Here is a 22,076-nt window from a genome sequence, read left to right on the forward strand (position 1 = left end):
TGTACGATCGATGCCATACTCGCGATCACGCTCGGTCTCAAATGCCCTAGTCGATTTAAAAAAAAATAAGTCGAGTAAAACTTAATACTTACTTTAAATTAATTTTAAGTTAAATTATTTGTAGGTTATTGATTTAAAACTTAATACTTATTTTTTTCACTTTAAATATAATGATTATTTGATAAAATTAACTTAAATTTTAGTTTAAATCATAAAATTGACACATTTATTATTATTCATTTTAACTAATATTTATCCTAATTAATTCTAATTGACATTTATTTTAGATAAATTTATTTATAAAACATTCCGTTTTAAAATATTATAGATGCATAAATAACCATCAAATATTTATTATAAAAAATAAGTAATGAATGTGAAATTATAAGTTTAAAATATATTTTTACTAATATTGACAAATAAGACAAAAATAACTTAAAATTAATAATAAGTTAATTATTTTGATTTAATACTTGAATTTAAAAATAACTTTAAATTATAGTATTAATTTTTTTTATCAAATATATTTAATCTACTTAATAACTTAAATTAAATTATAAAGTCATATTAAGTTATTAAGTCGATTTATCAAACACCTTCTTATTATAATTGAAAAACAATATAAGTTTATTGTAATTGAAAATTAAAATATAAAGCAATATGATAAATGATATCAATTTCATTGTAGCATCTATATATTGTGATTCATGGTATTTTGTACTCAAATTTATTGTCATTAATAAATGTAATATATTTTGTACTAAAGTTCATAGCCATTATTCTACATCTTTCTTAATTCTTTTTTTATTTATAATTATCTCGGTTAGTTATGCCTATTCCTCTTTATTTTTATATTTGTTTCATATATGTATATCATGATCTAACCATCTATATTTTATTGTATACTTCCAACCGTCTTTGATTGTATATACATCAATTTAAAACCCTAAGATTTTTTGAAAAATAAACATAATAAATTCTTGAAATTTTCTCCTATCTTTCACGTTTAGTTATCAAAAAGCATTTTTTTCTACATCACGCAATATAATTTTATAATATACATTATCTATTCATAAATCAAATATAACTCATAGTTTTGCACAAGTATGCCATGCTTGTCTACGAGACATAATAATTATTTCCCAAACAAAATAGTATAATAAGTTTTATCACATCCTAAATTGAGGCGATATTGAAGAATTTGAAGAAAAATATGAAGAATTTGAAACCAAAATATAGAGGAACACCTCAATTCATTCTGTGATCCCTTTTTTTTTTTTACAATGAATGAAAGCATAAATAAATAGCTTACGGATATGAGACAATTCCGGAATAGAATTTCCCTTACATGGAAAGTGAATAAACTCTTACATGGGAAGTGAATAAACTACTCTTACATGGAAAGTGAATAAACTACCTTGCTAGAATTACTCCTAAATATATAAACTACTCTTACATGGAAAGTGAATAAACTACCTTGCTAGAATTACTCATAAATCAATTATAATAAAGGTTGTACATTACACTAATTAGGGAAGTAAATAGAGGATGCTGGCTTGATTTCCAACACTCCCCCTCAAGCCGCGTTGTAGATGTTGATCATTCCAAGTTTTTCTGTCAGATCTTCGAAGTTAACTCGAGCAAGAGCTTTTGTGAGAATGTCAGCCGTTTGACAGTTTGTCGGAGTGTAGCTGACTTTGAAAACTCCTTCTTCAATCTTTTCCTTGATAAAGTGTCGATCTATCTCCACGTGCTTAGTTCGATCATGATGAACCGGATTCTTAGCGATACTGATGGCAGCTTGATTGTCGCAGTATAACACCATGGGATGCTTCAATGGAACCCGTAATTCTTCTAACAGCCTGTTCAACCAGATTCCCTCGCAGATACCTTGTGCCATAGCACGAAATTCTGCCTCAGCACTGCTACGGGCTACCACTGACTGTTTCTTGCTTCGCCATGTAACCAAGTTCCCCCAGACAAATGAACAATAGCCCGAAGTTGATCTCCGATCAGTCACTGAACCTGCCCAATCTGCATCTGAAAAAATCTCAATCTCTTTATTTGTTGTTCTTTGAAAGAAGAGACCCTTTCCCGGTGTCATCTTGAGGTATCTCAATATTCTGATTACAGCAGTCATGTGTTTTTCGGTTGGATTATTCATGAATTGACTTACCACACTAACGGAGAAGCCGATGTCTGGCCTTGTATGAGAAAGATAGATGAGTTTCCCCACAAGACGTTGATATCTTCCTTTATCAACTGGCGCACTTCTATCACTTTCTTCCAGTTTGACAGTTGTATCCATAGGTGTTTCTGCCGGCTTGCATCCTAGCATTCCTGTTTCATTCAATAAGTCCAGAACGTATTTGCGTTGTGAGACTGCTATACCTTTCTTTGACCTAGCAATCTCCATTCCGAGAAAGTACTTGAGGTTTCCAAGATCCTTGATCTCAAATTCCTTTGTCAGTAATTTTTTAAGTAAGTCAATTTTCTCTTCATGATCACCTGTCAAAATTATGTCGTCCACATATACAATGATAATTGCCAGTTTCCCTTCTGGGAAGTGTTTCACAAATAATGTGTGATCGGATTGACATTGAACGAATCCGTACCCTTTCACTACCTTAGTGAACCGTTCAAACCAGGCCCTAGGAGATTGTTTGAGACCATACAATGATTTTCGAAGTCTGCAAACCTTGTTGAAATTTGATGTCGTCTCAAGTCCAGCAGGAATGTCCATGTAAACTTCTTCCTCTAAGTCACCATTGAGGAAGGCATTCTTCACATCAAGTTGGTGAAGAGACCAATCGAGATTAGCTGCCAAGGATAAAAGTACACGAACAGTATTGAGCTTGGCAACTGGAGCAAAAGTTTCTTGATAGTCAATGCCATGAGATTGGGTGAATCCTTTGGCAACCAACCGTGCCTTATACCTGTCCACATTACCATCTGCCTTGTACTTTACTGTGACAATCCACTTACACCCAACTGGTTTCTTACCTCTTAGGAGGTCAGTAATTTCCCACGTACCATTCTTTTCCAGCGCCCGAACTTCCTCATCGACTGCCGCCTTCCACTTAGGATACTTGAAAGCTTCCTGAATATTCTGAGGAACTTGTATCTCTGTGATGCTAGAAGTGAATGCACGAAACGTAGGTGATAGCTTATCATAAGAAATAAAATTTCCAATGGGATGCTGAGTGCATGATCTAACTCCTTTCCTCCAAGCTATGGGCATATTAAGAATATCATTTTCTAACTCGGAATCAACAGTACCATCAGGAGCGTTGTTACCTGGAAGTTTGCTTGGATTAGGACCCGGTTCTGCCTCATGGGTTTGTTGAGAAAGTGCTCTTTCCTCTGTTTCCTCTTGGATGTGCTCCTTATCCCACAAGTCAACAATGGACTCGGGTTGATTAAATGACTCTGGAGGAATGTGATTTTCAGTGGTGATGGGTGACTCACTGAATGACTCAAGATCCCAAAATTGATATTCCTGAGTTGAATTCTCCCCCTGAATATCGTTTTTGGGATAGTAAGGCTGGGTTTCAAAAAAGGTGACATCCATTGAATTGTAGAATTTTCTTGTGACCGGAGAGTAACACTTATACCCTTTTTGATTTGAAGAATACCCAAGAAAGATGCACTTGAGTGACCTAAGATCAAGTTTACTTCTATGTTGTTGATTGATATGAACAAAGACAGAGCACCCGAAAATTTTGGGTGGGACGGTGGAGATGAGACGAGTAGTCGGAAAGGATTTTAGGAGTGTTTGACAAGGTGTTTGGAATTTTAGTACCCTAGACGGCATCCTATTGATGAGGTAGGCTGCCGTAAGGACAGCTTGCCCCCATAATAATTTTGGAACATTCATGGAGAACATTAGTGATCTAGCCACCTCTAACACATGCCTATTTTTCCTTTCAGCGATTCCATTTTGTTGTGGGGTATCAACACATGAACTTAAGTGAACTATCCCTTCTTGTGCTAGAAATTCTCCTAGAATGGAGTTGAAATAATCCCTAGCATTATCAGACTTTAGAATTTGTATTTTTGACTGGAATTGGGTCTGAATCATATTTTTAAAATTTTTGAAAATTTGACTCGTTTCAGATTTTTCTTTCATGAGGAATACCCAAGTTAATCTAGTGTGATCATCTATGAATGAGACAAACCACTTAGTACCAGTTACATTTTTTATTCTTGACGGACCCCAGATATCGCTATGAATCATTGAGAATGGACTAGACTCTTTATAGGGTTGAATGGGAAAATGAGACCGGACTTGCTTTGATAATTGACAGATTTCACACTCAAAGGATTTTGGATTTTTATTAAATAATGAAGGAAATAAATGCTTGAGATACATAACATTTGGATGACCTAAGCGATAGTGCCACAACCTAATTGCACTATCGTTATTTTGACATGAAACCGAAAAAGAATTACTACCAACTGTCATTTGAGGTTGTTCTTGTGGATCGTGGCGCTCCTTAAGGATGTAGAGTCCAGAGCATTCCTCAGCATTGCCAATCGTCTTCCCCAAATCCAAATCTTGAAATTCACAGTGAGTGGAGGAAAAATTAGTAATACACCTCTTTTCCTTAGTGAGTTTACTAATTGACAATAGATTACAGTCCAATTTAGGAACAAGGAAAACAGAGTTGAGAGTAAGATCCCTTGATAGCACAACTGAACCTGTTCCGGCAACCTTTGATAGTGAACCATCTGCTATTCGGACTGTTAAATTATTTGGACATGAGCTATATGTATCAAAAATTGTCGCATCTCCCGTCATATGATTAGATGCTCCTGAGTCCACTATCCAAGGTTTTTTACGTTTCTTACCAGCAGTGAAGGCACTCAAAAAATTACCTTTGTGAGCCAAGGTTCCGAAACCAATGACCTGGTTGGAAGATGAGCCAGTTTGTGACTGTACTGACAAAAGAGGAGATAGTAGTTTCTGAAGCATCTCCATTAAAGATGAAGACGATGAGACAGGATTAAACCTGCTCTGATACCATGAAGAATTTGAAGAAAAATATGAAGAATTTGAAACCAAAATATAGAGGAACACCTCAATTCATTCTGTGATCCCTTTTTTTTTTTTACAATGAATGAAAGCATAAATAAATAGCCTACGGATATGAGACAATTCCGGAATGGAATTTCCCTTACATGGAAAGTGAATAAACTCTTACATGGGAAGTGAATAAACTACTCTTACATGGAAAGTGAATAAACTACCTTGCTAGAATTACTCCTAAATATATAAACTACTCTTACATGGAAAGTGAATAAACTACCTTGCTAGAATTACTCCTAAATCAATTATAATAAAGGTTGTACATTACACTAATTAGGGAAGTAAACAGAGGATGCTGGCTTGATTTCCAACAGATATTTAGTATAATTATGATGTTATGATTTTTGTCTCTTTATGGTTGCTTACAACATTTAAATCTAATTCATTTTACTTTTATTGATAGTCTCATGCTTTGTTGTGATCTCATGCTTTATCGTGATTCATGCATAGTGATAAAAACCTTTTTGCTATTGACATACAAAAATTGGTGGAAATTGTATATGAATTGACCTAAAGTTTAGGAACATGTGTACATGATGTGTTACTTCAATCGTGTCGTACGTGATGATAAGTTTTGAGTTGATCGCCTTAATGACAAGTAATGATAACTCATCTATGGTGATGGATATAGATTAACTAAAAATTATGGTATCGAATTATAAAGTATAATCATCTAAAATCAACTAAAGGTCAATTTTAAATCGTATTAATATATTTGAAACTATTAGCACAATGTCTCTTAATTGTCATCTAGAAGCTATTTTTTTGGTTGCTACAGTAATAATTTTATTAAAAAAAAAACAATATTATTTAGGGATAATAAGAGAAGTCATTAATAGTATCATAAAGGGTAGAAGTTTATAACATTTTGAATAATTTTATAAAAGCAATACTAGACTTTTATGGGTAAAAATGTATAACATTTTTAAGATTGTAAAAGTAATATCAGAATTTAAAATATTTTAGTGGTTATTTTTTATTTTTTAACATATTCAAGAATAATCACATAAATAGAAGAAGAAGAGAGGGGTACTCGTGGCAACCTGTAAGCATGTTAACGTGTTACATACTTGTATTTAAGATCCATAACACGACGCTTGTTATTCGTTTCATGGAATGGGGATAAACCCGCAAACAAACACTCCCCAGAGATAGTAGCGATGAACATATCAAACGACGTCGTTCCGGTGAACCCTAGATATTAAGCACCAAGCCACCAACAGCAGGCACCCGAAGAATTTCAAACGTTAACAGAAGAAGTCGCAGCTAATCCCGATGGATAGAAGGAAAAGAACAACAGAAGAGGAGATGAAGAAGACGAAGCAGAATAGCTACAATGGAGAAAGCGAAATCTTCGCTTCTTGCTCTTTCTCCAGCCTCGGTCTTCACCCTACCTTGTGTGATCAGCTCCGAGGTTTACTCTCTATCTCTCTACTGAATTCCAGCACTTCAAACTCCAAATTGATGCATATTAGAAGATAATATGCTGCATAATTGCATAAAAACCAAACGAGAATGTGTAAATTTGCTACTTCTATTTAGTTATTTTTTAAGTTTTGAGTTGATTATCCAGTTAATTTCAATCGTTTAATATTTTTCTCTGTTTTTTCGACGATAGAAAGGATGGGGTTCGAAGTTCCGACCATCGTCCAGGCAGAAGCAATTCCAGTAATTCTCGCTGGGCGTCATGTGTATCCTTCTCTTTATTTGTTTGATTACTATTAAGCATCTGTTTATTTTATTTTATTTCTCATATTTAGAGTGTTTGTATAATTCTTTAATAGAAATTTCTAGACTTGTTAATGCTGCTACTGGCACTGGGAAAACTATTGCATACTTGGCTCCTGTTATTAATCATTTACACAAGTATGATCCTCGAATTGAGCGGTCAGCTGGAACTTTTGGTGAGTCCATTTTGTTTGGAGCAAGAATTCAATTTTAAGATTTGTGCTGTATAGAATTTTTTCTTATTAGCATTTATCAAACGGCATATTTTTCTTATGAATCCTATGAATCTGGTTATTTAGGCTCATATATGATGTCTATAATTATGGTTGCAAGAATTGTAGTATGATGTGTTTATTACTAAACTCGCTCATTTGTGCTCCATGATGTAAAACATGGAGCTTAGCTCCGTTTCAATGCGTTTCTAGGGTTTCTTTTTTGGGCTCATGGTACTGGTTTTCTGATAAGAAGCTGTCCACTTTGGAAATAATTGAAAACCCACCTAAAATACAAACATAACTGCCTGTTATTTCTGGTGCTTCTTTACAAGGGTCTTGGTCTCCCTATCACAGAGTCAAGGCCATGATATCATTACTCTTATTCTTATTGGTGGTATGATAGCGTTGGTTCTTGTACCAACGCGGGAGTTGTGCATGCAGGTTTATGAAATCTTGCAGAAGTTATTGCATCGGTTCCATTGGATTGTCCCAGGGTACGTGATGGGTGGTGAAAACAGGTCAAAAGAGAAAGCCAGGCTGCGCAAAGGTAGGAAACTTTAAACATTTGAATGTACAGTTTTTCCCTTTTTTTATTTTTAAAGCATTTGATATATATTTAACTTTCTACGCTACCTAGGAAATAAATACTGGTCAATATTATAAGAACTAGCTTAGGTGTTGGACTGAACCAGTCAGATAAAAGGTTACATTTGTCAAACCTTAAAATGCATTTTAGAAAGCATTTTATAATCTTTCTGAAGTGCAGAACGATATTTAATTAATGAAAAATTACTCAAAGTTGACCGACAAATCAGAGTTTTTGAATAGTTTTGATACTAAGTTCTTTGTTCTTTGAACTTGATGAGTTGTTTTGATGCAACACAATTCAGCTTATATCCAAACATTGTTCACCCATCTTTAGTTTCTTTCAGGTTTGTTTTGGTTTTAGCTGAATCAGACTAGATTAATGGCCAATTTTTATTGGTCCATAACATGACGTGTTCTTTTCAATAATCAATAAAATAAGAAAACCTTATGCTGGCTGCTTGATTCAGTTACTGCTATTGGATTATTCTTTTACCATTTTCTTCTACCTCAATTTATAGGCCTTTATTTTTTCTTCAACATGAGCCAAAGTTCTTTGTTGGCTTCCTCCTGTCCTTGAAGCATCTTCACTTTGACTTGGGACTAATCACTCCTTACTAGTGACATTTCTTGTTTTCATTGAGCACAGTAAAACTGTGCTGTTAAACATTTTATTTATCAATTGTACTGAATTTGGTACTATGAACTTAGCATATATAAAATTTTTTCTTTGATTTGATTAGTGTTAAGGGAAATTTTATAAGAGGGAGCATCACCACTCATGTTTCATATAATACAAAATGTTGAGTAGTCAAGAAACAACATTTTTAAAGAAGTACATGATTTAAGTGTCCTTATGATGCACTCATGTCCATTCATTTGCTTATCAAAAAAAAAAAATGATGCACTCATGTCCATAGTTTTAAAAGGCGCTCTTAAAGCAAACCTGGGCTCAAGGCGCAACCACTCCTTAGTTGTAGCACCTTGCTTAGCAAGACATGTGCCTTGTTGAAAAGGTACATCTTATCTACTTTACTTTTCCTTTTTAAACACTTTTATTCTTGAAATTTCTAATTTTATATTGAAATTTTATATAATTTCATTACATTTCTGTTTAATGCTTTGTTTAAATGTTTGAAATCTTAAATTTTTTATTGATTGGATTAGATTTTGAATCATATTTTATAAAATAGATATGTATCCTAGGTCAGTTTCACTTCACTCAAGTGTGCACCTTGTGTTGCGCCTTACGCCCAAGTTGTAGGAGACTTTTGCGCTTTAGGTGCGCCTTGTGCTTTTTAAAACTATGCTCATGTCTTTGTCTTATAGAAGGCTTTTATCTTTGTAAACATGTATGGGTATGGTCAAATACTCTATGCATTTGTATGACATTACATTGATCTTTAGCATAGCTCTGTTTTAGGTGGATTTTTGATGGAAAATCAAACATGGTACATGTAAACTTCAACTCTGTAAATGCTGCTTTCATTGTTAAATGATTTTCTACCAAGTGAAATCGTTTGGTCTCCCTAATCTCCATAATAATGTAGGTTTTATAATCATATCTAGAGATGCTAACCACCAAATTGCTATTCTTAGAAGTTCTTGATACAACAGTTTGTCAATTCTTGGAATTCAAGGATGTTGAATCTGACACATCATTTTCAGGCATATCTATTCTCGTTGCAACTCCAGGACGTCTTCTGGATCACTTAAAAAATACATCATCCTTCTTGCACACAAATTTGAGATGGATAATCTTTGATGAAGCAGATAGGTATGGTGTGTGATCTTAAGTTTCAATTTTTATCTCTTCCAAATTTTGTATGATATTGATTGTAAACAGGATTTATTTTTTTCCTTTTCATTCATGCTCCCATTAATTCTTCCCACATCTTGACAGGATTCTGGAGTTAGGATTTGGTAAAGAAATAGAGGAGATACTAGATCTTTTGGGTTCAAGGACAAATGGGCCTACTATCAGGGAGGATGCAGTTACTTCAGAATTTCAGAGGCAGAATTTACTGTTATCAGCTACTTTAAATGAAAAAGTAAACCATCTTGCTCAAATTAGTTTAGAAAATCCAGTTACAATTGGTCTTGATGGCAAGAAGATGCAACCAAAACCACCGCTTGAACATTTTGGGTCTGTTGAATTTGATGTGGATGAAGACTCAGAAAAGTTACACAAAATAATAAGCCCATCAAATGGGGATTATAAACTTCCAGCTCAATTAGTTCAGAGATATGTGAAAGGTATGTATTGTTGGGAGGAGTTGTTTGGCAGCCTTAACAATTCTCAATATGATTTAAAAAATTGTGGTTTAATATTCTGTGCAGTGCCCTGTGGTTCACGGCTAGTGGTGCTTCTTTCCATTTTAAAGCATCTTTTTGAGAGAGAAGCTTCCCAAAAGGTGAGGATATCGTCAGCTTCTAAAAATGTTCATTGTTTTTGCATTTTATGAGGTACTTGCTATTATGATATCTTATATAGATTTAATCATGCGGCTTTTAGTAGTTTTTCTGCATTTAGATTGTGGAAATTTTTTGCTTGTCAACAAGCGTGTAGTTTTCATTGTTTTCATAGTACTCCCTCTCTTTCTCACTCTCATTCTCACGCATGCATGTGCACACTCAAACACGCTACCATGCATCTACACACACAAGTTTATTCCATTATTGACATGACAGACAATGAGCCATAAAAGCTTTTCATCCCTTTCAGTTGCAGAGAAATTCTTGGTTGAAGATCTCTTAAAAATAATTTGTTAGCACAGAGTGCTGACTAATCCTTTTGGTTTTTTTTTTTCTTCATTCTTAAGTTCAATTGTCTTGGTCACTCTATGTTTTCCTTCTGAGTTTATGATGTGAAGGCCTAATTATAGACATAAAGTATAGGTCATATGGTTCCTAGATTTTAAATCAAAGCTTCTATATTGTAATTTATTTCTAATAGCATGTACTCCTATGAATGATTACCATATAATCATCATTCAACTATCAAAACCGCATGGAGATCTTTATGCTTCTGGTATTTTTGAATAATTATACCGACTACTGATTAGAATCATTGTGATTTTACCTTTTTTGAGGATAAAATCATTGATTTTTCTATCCCAGAACCTTCCAGCAAGAGATAATTTTCAGGACACAATAGTTATTTCATTTTTGTTTTTTAGCTTTTCAAATTGCCAGGTTTGCTCACATGCTAATTCTACAGATTGTGGTATTCTTTTCGACATGCGATGCAGTAGATTTCCACTATTCACTGTTCAGTGCATTCCTGTGGCCAGCCAATTTACATCCAGAAACAGAAGATAGACAGATGTTTTTGAGATTCAAAACATTTCAGTTGCATGGAAACATGAAGCATGAAGATCGAAGAACCACCTTTCAGACCTTCAAAAAGGAGAAATCAGCTCTTCTCTTGTCTACAGATGTTGCTGCTAGGGGCCTGGATTTTCCAAAAGTTCGTTGTATCATACAGTATGATTCTCCAGGGGAGGCTAGTGAATATGTCCATAGGTATCCAGAAAGTTTTCCTGTTTGAATTCTTTTTTATCTTCTCCTAATCGGTGGGCTTTCATTAGGTACTAGCACTGCTGATACTTCTGATGATTGAATTCATGTTTTCCAGCATATTATTACATCATCATTTTTGAGTTGGCATTTGATAAGGCGAAGTTCATGAAAATTCACACATTAACCATTATGTACTTGTGTTTTCCATATAAGATGGATTTGGGTGAGCTCCCTAGTTCAATCTAATTTGAACCACCAGCCTTTGGAGCTAGACTTATCTAAAATCTCTCCCTGTTGCAATGTGAAAAATGATGCTTATTATTAATTTTTTTATTAACTCCAATTGAGCTGATTTTCTGAGCATGGGCAAATTCTTATCTCATTGTCATTGAGATTAACTTCAATTGTAGGGAGGGTCTGTAGGGGTTTGATGCTTTTGTATTTCATGCTGCAGGGTTGGAAGAACTGCACGGTTGGGAGAAAGGGGAGATTCTTTGTTATTTCTACAACCAGTTGAAATGGATTATTTGCAAGACCTAGAGAAACATGGTGTATCTCTGACAGAGTATTCACTTCTGAAAGTGTTAGATAGTTTCCCATTGTCTGGTCAGAAGCACCATATCAAGAAGTTTATTTCGTTAGAGATGCATCCGTGGTCGCTTTATTTGCAGAAGGCACTAGAATCCTTCATCTTTGCTGAGGTACAAATTACAACCTTTGTATAATGATCTTTTATGTTTTGAAAGTTACTCTTGTTGCCTATTCTCATATTCTGATCTTCATCTTCTCAGTTTCCATATTCAGGTAAAGTATATAGATACTTCTGAAGGTTAAAATTAATTTGGACTCACCCAATGTTGCCAATCAGTGTGGTATTGATTCATTTGCTACTTGTCCCCATCCACCAAAAAAGGGAAAAATGAAAAAAAAAAAAAAAAAAAACAAAGAAAGAGAGCAGGAGCAAACGAAGTAGAAAAGGTGCAAATTATCAAATGGTTGTGATAGCTGGATTGAGTTCATCTTTTATACCTGATGCATCTTTGTTGGAGAAAAATGATTTATGGATTCCATACGGTTCCAATTAGGTTTTGTGTAATTAGTTGACTGTAGCATTGGTGGGAACTGGAAACTCAATTAATGGAATCTAGCATGTGTCTAATGATTCTGTTTGTCGAGGATTTTGTTTTGGGTGCTTGTCAGATTCGTCCTCTTGCAATCCTTTACTCTTTTATTCCATTTTATCTGAATTGATGTAATGCCTCTTCATCCTTTTGCAGCCCAAGATGAAGAAGCTGGCCAAGGATGCATTTTGCTCTTGGGTCCGTGCATACACAGCCCACCGTGGTGAGCTGAAAAGAATTTTTCAGGTGAAAAAACTTCATCTGGGGCATGTGGCAAAGAGCTTTGCATTGAAGGACCAACCCTCCTTGGTTGGAAAATCAATGCAAATGCAAACAAAAAAGAGGAAAAGAGATCAGAAACAACAGGGACTGTCCAAAAGGAAGAAGCTTGCTAGAAAAACATGAATCAACGACATTGCATTTTTAATTATCACCATATCCAATGGGCAAGTTAAGAATGGTACAGATGCTAAAGACTCCTACAGTTAACTCCCTCCATTGGGCTACCCCAGGCATGTTGTAGGCAGGCTGATCACCAAATCACATGATCTGCAGACATCATTTTCTTATGAACTGGCGGTGGCTGGCAATGGTTAGTAAATGGAGGCTGAATCTGAAAGGCTCATTATGTCGATGTTACTGTTGCTCATTTGCAGATCTTCAATTTTGCCACAAAAATGCACATAGTTTCCAACCCCAGTCCCTCCTTCAATTATTGGGATATGAGTTTGTTGAGTTGTCTAACTGTCTGAAGTTGCTGTCCAGAGGCAGACTAATCAATTTTGAGCGATATTATTTAATTGTGATTTTGATATTGACCAAATTCATTGTTCTTCCTTCACAGGCTGTGCCCGTTCGGTTGGCAATGAGGAGTTGGTTTTCCAGCCAAAGGTCAAGCCAACCGTACTGTGGACAATAAAATCCATGACCCACATTAGTTGGAAAATCTTTTCCTCTACACAGTTTCAGATCCTATGGATTTTCATCCGCAGGTCCCGCAAATTTTACCCAAAACTCATAATTTCAATAATGAAGGACGTCCTATAATCTACCCTGACCGTGGACAGTTATGACCCGGCAAACGTACACACAGTGTGGCCCCGATCAGATCAGTCAACCTTCACAAACGTACGGTGAGAAGCAAGCGGAAGGCATGGGCCCCAGCTTGGCGAGCACCTCAGACCTCCCTATGCGTTGACGGTTAGACGACCATAAATATAACGGTGAGGTGTAGATACTCCCACGTCAGGTAAATAGGATCACTTAGTTGGGCTCACTTATGGGCCCATGAGACACGGATATATTTATTAGTCTTTGGCCCACTTCGCGTCCTAGTTGTCGGACGACCCTTTTCGTCTATCTCAATTTATCTCTTTGATTGTGACCTGCTTTATTTTATTTTATTTTATTTTTAAAATTTTTGGCGGTGTTTGCGAAAGTGGAGGAGAAGGATGAAAAAAGGAAAGTCAAAATCTTAAACCGGTTAAAAGTTAAAACACCTAAGATTAGCAAGATAAGTTTTCGTTGAAGCAAGTCAAACACACTTCCGCCCCTTTCCCTAGAAATATTATTTATTAAAGGGGCCCTTTACACTATCATACTCTTTTTTCTGATTAAATAATTTTTAAATATTTTAACATATTTATTTTTTTCATATTTTCCACAATAAAATTAAATATATATAAAAAATAATATTTTTTAAAAACCAAACATAACTTTTATCTTGGTCTTATTTCATCTTATATTTTGTATTTTTATTTATTTGTACTTAATTGTATGTGTTTTAACCCTATTCAAGAATTTGGATTTCACAATAAATACATTTTCTAACTGTATATTAAAGCCCGATGGGTCATAATTTACCTTCAATTTTTCCTAAAACATAATAAATAATACAATAATGAATTTGATGGCGTTGCCTTATGATTGCATGCCCATCATTACGGCATGCTGGTTTTCATAATCATCATAAGGGCATTATGAACCCAAACACCAAGCATAGGCATTTTGATTGGATTAAGATTACTCATCTCTTCAATTATTAAAGATATCTTTGGGTCTCTGTATATAAACCCTTGAAAGGGTTTGCTCATAATCCAATCATTATTATAAATAACACACTAAAATAGGGAAAAAAAGAAGAAAGGCAGTAATAGCACTATAAGAATATCTTATATGACTGAATGGTTGGTTAGCCTAAGGATCACCTGCGTCGGACCATTGAGTGCAATCATTCAAGTTTGCTATAAAAGGAACTAATTTAAATGGCAAGTTATGATCACTCCACGTGAAGGACATACATCATAGCATTAAATCGTGCTATGAGTAGACATTACTGCATAGTGGGGAATAGGAAATTGAGAAATCCAGTGAATTAGCTAGTGGGTTGTCGGTGTTAATACAAAAAAAATAAGAATAAAATATTAATAGAAAAAAAAGTGGCCGACTTTGCATGAAAACAGGGATGAATGTGGTGGTTGAAGAGTGAAGATCTGAGGAAGGGAACATGCATGGATGGAGGTGGCGTAGCCGCGTAGGAGACAAGACCACAATCCCTTTTCTTTTTTCTTTTTTTTCTTCCTTTTTCTTCTAAGCTCTCTATAGTCTATCCTTAAAATTTAGGACACTTACCCCAGAAAAGGTTCCCTCCAACCCCTCATTTAAGCCGTGATTCTCGTTTTCTGCTTTCCCTGTAGGGTTTCATTGAATATTCTATTTCCATCTTTTCCACCATATTGTACTTGTGAATAGATCTTTTTCAGTATCATTCATATTATAATTAGAATACAGAATAGTGACAAATGATATCATCAATAACCCCTAGATAAAAACTTAAATGCACATATTCGATAGCCATTTTTTGAAATTAAATTTCTATTTTTGAAAACAGATTTTTTAATTTCAAACACATGTTTGACAAATTTTTAATAAAAAAAAAATAATTTTTTAAAAAAACTTAAAGTGTTTTAAATTAGTTTTTATAAAGTGTTTTGAATAGCAATTAAACAAATGGTTTTCTATGTAAATACCCAGTCATTAAAAAAAAGAAAAAAGAAAAACCGTTTCACTGAATTTTCAAACAAAATTTTATTTTTTAAAAACAATTTCGTAACTATTTTTAAAAATTATTCTTAAAATTTTCGCTATTGTTTTGTTGGGGGTGTTAGAAAATGTTTCATCAAATGCCGAAATGAAAGCAATCTGGAAGAGGGCCTAGACACCGACTTGACAGAGTGGTTAGCTTCCCAAGGGGCATCTTGTTTTACAGCTATATATAATAAATTCAACCCACTTGCCTGACTTCTTTTACATAGGTTGTATGTTCATGTTTTCATTTGTGTGGTTGGGGAGGGGGAAGGAATTTCTTGCACACATTGAATCCCAATCTTTATCCTCTAGTTGGAAGGAAGGAGTGGGAGTTGATTGATTGAACCCCACCTTTTAAATGGTGCAATGCTGAAAAAGGCCCCATGAATGCCATGTTGGGGCTTCTTTTTTCCAAGTGGACGATACAAACCCCCTTCCAGGTTGCCCTAGGGGGGCTAGAGATATTGTTGAATCACCTGGATTGAGACCTCAGTGCCTGCCTCCACATCACCCTCATTTCCACACCACAAAAGTGGCCCTAGGGCCTAGACAGCATATGTCTTGTGGAACCCCTCCTCCCTACTCCTTTTCATGACTCGTGCCTATCCCAACTTTGTGTGTAAATCCAACCAACCCTGATTAATCACCATGGAAAGTGATCATACACCACTATTAGGATTGAATGGAATGTCTAAAATGATGGGTAATGTCAAATATCTTGAAATTTTGCGACCGTCTAAAAAAAGCAATTGACAATAAATTCTTTTAATACGCATCAATTGATTTTTAAATGAGACGGTAAAACCAAAACTCAAACTCAAATCTATGAATATTTTTGGTCCAAAATGAAACCCTCGATTGATTTTTAAATGAGTCGATGAAACCGAAACCGAAACCTAAATCTATGGATATTTTTGGTCTCAAATGAAAACTCTCGCTGTCTTTCAATCATAGAGGGTGATGAGTTTTGAGTAACGTAGGGACCATGTCTTGTGTTTAACCTCTGCCGAATCCATCAAAGAGATATGCATGTCCTGTCACTGTCTTTTAGATAAGAATACTAAATACAAAGTCGCATTGAAGCTACACGATTTTAGGGCAGTTTAGTGGGCATAATCCCATGAGGACTAGCATTAAAAAATAAAGGGCACTTGATTCAAAAGATACCCACACCACCAATTGAGTTTATTCTCTCTTTTTCTTTGCCCCTTTTTTCCCCTTTCCAGTCCATGTGCCAATCCATATACCTAACATGAATCATTCCATTGGCACTCTAACCGAATATTAAGAAATGGAATCATTCTCTTTGCCTCCAGCCTCCATCCATGCCTTGGATGTGAAGCCCATACTCCTCATACAAAAAACAATAATAATAATTCCAAGTGATCGTGTAGATTTTTTAAACCGATTTTTAATAATTTATCAAATGTTTAATTTTTATTTTCAAATATTAGAGAACACAATCAACCACCCATTTCAAAATATGTCACAAAGTATGGAGTAAAGAGATCCCATATTAATCATAAGATTATTTGCGATTGAGTGCCCATGGCTTTCCTTAGAAAATCCACTTTATGTGATAGCAAGTTGAATATAAAATCCAAAATACAAATGATCACAATACACAAAAGTGATGAGGGATCTTGTACTTGTCATTGATGGTAACATGTGGTGGTGACCAGAAATAGTAGACACCGTCTTTTTATTATTATTATTTTAGTATTATTATTATGTTAGTGGTTGCAAGCAAAATCTCTCTCTCTGAATTGACAATTTCCACTTTCCACAAGCTACCCTCCTCTGATGCAGAATCACACTATCATCCATTACCTATGACTTGTCTCCTTCACTGCGCTTGACTTTTGGGTGCCCTATTACTACATTATCTCCTTCTCATCAAATCTTCAATGTTTCCTATTCTAGCAATATTCATGCCCTATGCCATTGCCTTGGTCAAAAAATGAATACAATTCTGAATCTCTACTCAACCTTTGCCTTTTCCTTTTCCTTTTCCTTTCCCGACTATGATATCAAAACCCTTTCTTTTCCCAAATTGTTGAGAACCATCCTAACAAAGAGGTCCAATATCGAAAGTTTTAAAAATAATGCATTTGAATTTGAATTTCGTATTTTGATTTTTTTTTACGTAACATTTTATTTGAATATCCTCTTTGTCATTTAAGACATTTTTTTTTCATGAAACTTATTTTATTATCCGATTAAACATTCTTTTCACTATATGACATTTAAGAACAATTATTGATTAATGATATCACTTGCTCTATCCACGACTAAAAAACATGTTACTATATTGATAGTAGAGTTACGAGACTCACTCGATAGTGACTTCAACTGATGATTTGATAGTTACTTAACATATCGATCCATGATATAAAAAGGAGAGTCACACGAAATCTTTTAAATAAAATAATTAAAAAAATGTTTTAAATTTGGTTGTTAAAAGACTAACCTATCTAAATTACATTTTTTTATGGTCTTAATCATATTTTTTTTGTTTATATCATGATTGCAATTTTAGTATTCGACTTTATAAACGTGGTGGCAAGGATTAGAAGAAGAATGAATTAATTATTAAATGCAATTTTAATGGTTGGAAAATGGGAAAGAAAGTGTAAATGTAATTAAAAAAGGGAAAGTCCGTATTCCGTACCGTGGGAGGAAAAAAAAAAAGGCGTTAGAAATGAGGAGTAGTGGGGAATCCAAATGGAAAGGGTGGCTTGTGGCAGTGGTTTTGATAAACTGAACCCCACATTCTGGTCGGACTTGGAAGGTAGTTGGTCCGACAAAAGCTGTGCCTCTTCACATGGATGGGCCTGTTTGGCAGCCTTCATTGTCCACCATTTTCCCTAAAGTAAAATTTCATCACCCCTTCATTCATTCCCTTCCTTTTTTTTTCCCCTGATCAAATAATTTTCTTCTCCACCAAACACCGACCAGTTTTGCAGTGATTCCATTTTAGGAAAGGTCTAGGCTGTTTGGAAAGTTTCTTAAAAACGGTTTTCAATTCACCAAAAGAAAATCCAGTTTTCTAATTCAAAAAATTGTTTCTTAAACTTTTAATAGAAATATTTTCTTTCAGATTTTGAAAATATAAAAAAAAAAAATTTAAAAACTTTTATATTGTTTACCGACGCATGATATCTTCAACGAAAATAAATTTAAAAAATTAGTCCCATTTGATAATAATTTTCAACAATAGTTTTAAAAATCAGTTTTTGAAAATTGTCATCTATTCTAGTATATTTTACAAAAAAAAAAAAAAAATTTGGTTGAAAATATGAAATATCTTTAATTTATATATAATATTTTATTTTTAATTATTATTTATATTTATATAGTTATTTTATAAAATAATTTTAAGAAAATAATTAAAAAATATCGTATAAAAATACCATGTTTTTCATTTTTAAAAAACATAAAAATTTATATTTTTTATTTTTTTATTGTCAAATCTATTTTCTTGTTTTATGATCTAATGTATAGAAAATTGTTTTTGAAAGTATTACCAAATATGATCTTATTTTTCATATTTGATTTTTTAAACATAGTCTTAAGTAAACAAATAAACAAATGATTACATAAACCTAATTTTTGGTGCCATAAATCAAGCTTCAAAATTTATTATTATTTGAAAAAAAATAAAAATAAAAAAGGAAAAAGAAAAATCCAAAGCTCAATCCTAATCCCGATCCTAACAAGTTGGTGGCATAGCTGCCAGAGCAGGACCCAATTCTTGGCAGGACCCAATTCTTTGAACTTTGGAGGTTGCCAAATTATGTCATCACTAGTATTAATAGACAAGTCTTATCCAAGTTGTTGTTTTCATGAAAAATTATATCATATGCTACCAAATTTATCAAAAAAATAAACATGCCCATCCAATAATTTGAAAAATGAAACATTTCTAATTTACTTTATGCCTCTTCCAAAAAAATTACCTGGTCTGTATTAACCTATTTTAAGGTTGGACCATGGTTAGATATAATTATAAAATTATTAACAAATTTAATTATCTTATTCAAATATTCCTCATAAAGTCAAAAACTTATTTCTAAGTTTAATAAAAGTTTCCACCATGTTTGCCTAATTTTATTAAAAATACTTCATGATTTTATAAATAACTTAATATCAAAAAATTATTATTTTGATTTGATGGAAAGATATTTATTATTTAATACATCTTTTATGTTATCATTAATATTTTAAAAAATTGACTTTAACTTTCAACCAAAGTTAAAAACAAAAGAATATTTCAACGTTTTTGCATTAAGATTCAATGCTTTACTTTCAAATTTGTTAAAAAATAACATTTTAAATACCATTCCAACTCGTTAAAAAACCAACAAACAACTTATTCAGATAAACAAAATAAGTAAAGTACAAAGAAAAATACTTATTATCTAAGTTTAGAGTGATCATAATTTACAATTTAGCGTCATAATTACAAATAATCATGTCAATGTATTTTTTAAATTGAAAATCAAAACTTTTAATTATCATGTTTCTATAAATTTTCACTTCAAATTTGCCGATTCAATGTTGACTCTATCTAAAATTGATCCAGTGTTTAAACGAAAATATGGAAAAGAGTAATATCTTTTATAATTTTATGAAAAGTTTATGCTTTAAATAAAATTTTTACATTTTAACAAGTTTGATAAGTAAAATATTGAGTTATAAATACGAAGCAATAAAGTATAAAATACGTGAAATTTGGGGGATAAAGTATATTGAACCCTTCAAAAAAAATAGAAAACAAGTATAGATATATATTCTGAAGTTGTTTTATTGAATAAAATAATATATATAAAATAAAATTTGTGATATTAAAAAATAATGTGTATAAAATAAAATTTGTGATATTCAAAAACAATATATACCATAACATTAAGAATTAGCGTAAATTTTACATCTCATCCAAATTCAATTGAATTGTTATTATGAATAAGTTCTAATCACGTCACATAGGAGTTGTTGGTGATTTTTTATAAAAAAAATGTATTATGATAATAAATCTTAAATTTTTAGCCGTAAATTATAGTAGTCGCATGATCTTCACATCTCCATAATTTTTTACCAATTAATCTATATTTTTTCACTTTTTTAATGATTTTATCTTTAGCAAAGTTTCCTTTTCATTTTTCACGTGGGTGCTAGACCAATACTTTAAAGATATTTTCATCAATAAAATTTATTACAAAATTTAAGGAACGAGGGGAGAGATGTAAAAAGCCACATTAAGTGGTGAAATAATGCATGGCTTGAATTTAAAATATTAATACAATGGACCACAGGCACTTCGTAATAAACGTGACTAATGGTTTAATAGCTTCAAAATGGGTCCAACTAAGTTCCTTTATAATATCGGGACAGTCTTTATTTATCTTTTATTAATCGTCTCGATTTTTCATATTCTAATTTCATTTAATTATAACTTAATCTCAAATATTTATACATTTATTTAATGATCAAAATTTCATCATGTGCTTTGAACAATTTAAATCACTAGAACCATATATTGGAATTAATATGAAAGCGTTTTCAAAATCCCTTTCTTTTCAATGGTTTGGCCCTCAAGTCTCGGTACTTGAATTTGAATAAAGGTTTTGGTTGGTAAATGACATACTTGAACTCAAATAAAGGTTTCTTAAATTCAAATCAAGGTTTTGATTTCTAAGTGATATTATTATTATTAATGAACATTCAAATATAATGCTTTTTATATAGTCATCAACGATGATTAGGCGTTGACACTTTACTGAATCAATGGAACTAATTTTGCAGCCAATCTTTTTTCGTCAAAATTAATAATTTAATATTTGTTTCCTTCCAGAAAGTAAGCGTATAAAATAGGTTTCCTTGTTTTTCTTTTCTGAAAAATTTGAACCCAAAAAGGCTTTCGAGCGACGACACAAAATTAATATTTAAACCTAACTATGGTCAGATGATTATGTTTTGTCCAGAGTTTGATGATCAATAAATGCCACGTCACCCAAAAAGCTAGACGATAGTTTGAGAAAAAAAATGTTAAAATATGATTTTTAAGAGTTGGAAGTTTTTATTTTATTTTTTTATACACTAATTGTTTTTTTTATAATATTAAAAAGTTGAAGTAATAATATATTTAGAAGGTATTTGATAAATCAATTCAATCAATTAATAATTTAATTCAAATATTAATTATATTTTATAAAATAAGTATAAATTAAAATTAAATTTAAAATTGGCTTAATAACTTTTTAATATTGAATATTTTTTCTTATTTTTCTCTTGTAATTTTATTACTAATAAGAATAAGTATTTTAATTTAAGAGTTTAAAAAGATTTAAGTTTATTTAATTTAAAAAATCTTAATTCTTAAAAAATAAGAATTAAATAATAAATTTAAAAATTAAGTAATAAGTTTCACAGCATCCTGGAAAGGAAAAAAAAACGTAGCCGTCAATTAGCCTCATTGCTAAGAAAAGATCAGATGAGTCGTCGGAGTAAAAATGAATCGAGTACTCAGAGAGGCTGTAAGCCATTTAAATTCACAGCCAGTAGCCGTAGTGCTTTCCCTTGCCAAAGGTGTGGAGCGTCGGATTATCCTAAAACTCGCGCACGCCGATCGAAGGGTGAGGTTATGAAGAGAGGACGTACTCCTGAGGTGGACCCCAACATCATTTTGCATGTGGCAAAACGAAATGTGAATTTGGGAGGAATCTGAGA

The 22,076-nt window shown here is 32.9% G+C and overlaps 1 protein-coding gene across 3 annotated transcripts; it reads left to right on the forward strand.

Moving 5' to 3' along the window:
• Nucleotides 1–6,195: 6,195 nt before the first annotated feature.
• On the forward strand, nt 6,196–13,640 carry LOC100250946 (DEAD-box ATP-dependent RNA helicase 17). 3 transcript variants are annotated; one of them, XR_786828.3, is made up of 11 exons: nt 6,217–6,503; nt 6,708–6,780; nt 6,884–6,993; nt 7,436–7,579; nt 9,286–9,394; nt 9,521–9,873; nt 9,958–10,031; nt 10,838–11,142; nt 11,594–11,840; nt 12,417–12,852; nt 13,105–13,640. XR_786828.3 is itself a non-coding variant. In XM_002277564.5 (10 exons), the coding sequence occupies exons 1-10, from the start codon at nt 6,365–6,367 to the stop codon at nt 12,663–12,665; spliced, it is 1,803 nt and encodes a 600-aa protein (XP_002277600.1). In that variant the 5' UTR covers nt 6,196–6,364; the 3' UTR covers nt 12,666–13,083. The 3 variants fall into 3 exon arrangements, 2 of the variants coding, with proteins under 2 accessions (XP_002277600.1, XP_010656093.1); XM_002277564.5 differs by lacking the exon at nt 13,105–13,640 and having other exon boundaries at nt 6,196–6,503; nt 12,417–13,083; XM_010657791.3 differs by lacking the exon at nt 13,105–13,640 and having other exon boundaries at nt 6,461–6,503; nt 7,474–7,579; nt 12,417–13,083.
• The last annotated feature ends 8,436 nt before the right edge of the window (nt 13,641–22,076 follow it).

This window comes from Vitis vinifera, chromosome 11 (assembly GCF_030704535.1).
Source record: "Vitis vinifera cultivar Pinot Noir 40024 chromosome 11, ASM3070453v1".
NCBI lineage: Eukaryota > Viridiplantae > Streptophyta > Magnoliopsida > Vitales > Vitaceae > Vitis > Vitis vinifera.